Source organism: Opisthorchis viverrini (assembly GCF_000715545.1).
Source record: "Opisthorchis viverrini unplaced genomic scaffold scaffold11734, whole genome shotgun sequence".
NCBI lineage: Eukaryota > Metazoa > Platyhelminthes > Trematoda > Opisthorchiida > Opisthorchiidae > Opisthorchis > Opisthorchis viverrini.
The window spans coordinates 1-947 of record NW_008756935.1 but is presented as its reverse complement, the minus strand read 5'-3'; the positions used below and the strand labels follow the sequence as shown (position 1 = coordinate 947).

At 44.8% G+C, this 947-nt stretch overlaps 1 protein-coding gene across 1 annotated transcript; it reads left to right on the top strand.

Moving 5' to 3' along the window:
- Positions 1-457: 457 nt before the first annotated feature.
- On the top strand, positions 458-673 carry T265_16088 (hypothetical protein; the record flags this gene model as incomplete). Its single annotated transcript, XM_009179595.1, has 1 exon — positions 458-673. A coding segment is annotated over one exon (216 nt), but the record flags the coding sequence as incomplete, so codon positions are not given.
- Between the last annotated feature and the right edge of the window lie 274 nt (positions 674-947).

Below are 947 nucleotides of genomic sequence, written 5' to 3'. Positions count from 1 at the left end.
CCCACACTCCCGTTTTCCGGTGATTGAAATTATAGCAGCTGGAACCAATGTGGCTGTGGTACATGGTTGATAGCTAATAAATTGATTTTGATTTGACGGTTGGCCGAAAGATTCGTCTGTGATACCAGACTGTCACATTACGTCGGGTGCCCAGAAAGTATGCCATGGGGAATCTTTTACGGACTTCGGAGATGCAAATTTTTCCTCATTCTGCTAACTGGCCGAAAAAAGCTCAAACAGAGTGAGTAACACTCACAGGATGTAGAATGACCAAACAACGCTTCTGTGGCGAGTCTCCTATATGGCATGTTTCACATCACTGAACGTCCCTATTTTTTCAGCCTTTTACAAATAACTAAGGTGGATTTCCACTTGCTCCGGCCCCTCATGAATGTTGACTGATCACGTCTGCTTGTATCTCAAGAAACGGAATTTCCCCAGCTAATCTAATTCAAGCATGTCGGCACTTGTCGACTGTCCAGAACTGCAGCTTCCGGATGACGATGACTCTGATACAGAAGACGAATATTTGGATTCGAGCAACCTTTTATTTCAGTCTGAGGCTCCTGTCGATATCATATCAGCTGGTATCGATGTGCAACCCACTGATGTTGTGAAACAAATCCTAGCCGAAGCTGGTCTTTCGGTTGGTATCACAGATCCTCCCTCATCGGTAGGTCTTGTCCCTCGATTCATCTCATTTACGCAACCGTTTAGGAAACAGATAGGTTGAAGCTAGAAACTGATAGCATATCGACTACCAGTTCTCAGGATATCAGTGAGGACCCTTCCAACTACTCAGCAGTCATTCCAGACTGGAAGGACCAGAATATGTTGGTTTTTGTTTTGAGTGAGGCAGGGAAACCAATTTACTCCAGGTAAGCAGTGTTCGGGTTGCTGGTTCATTTTCACTTTAGATACGGAGACGAATGTCGTTTGGCTTCCAT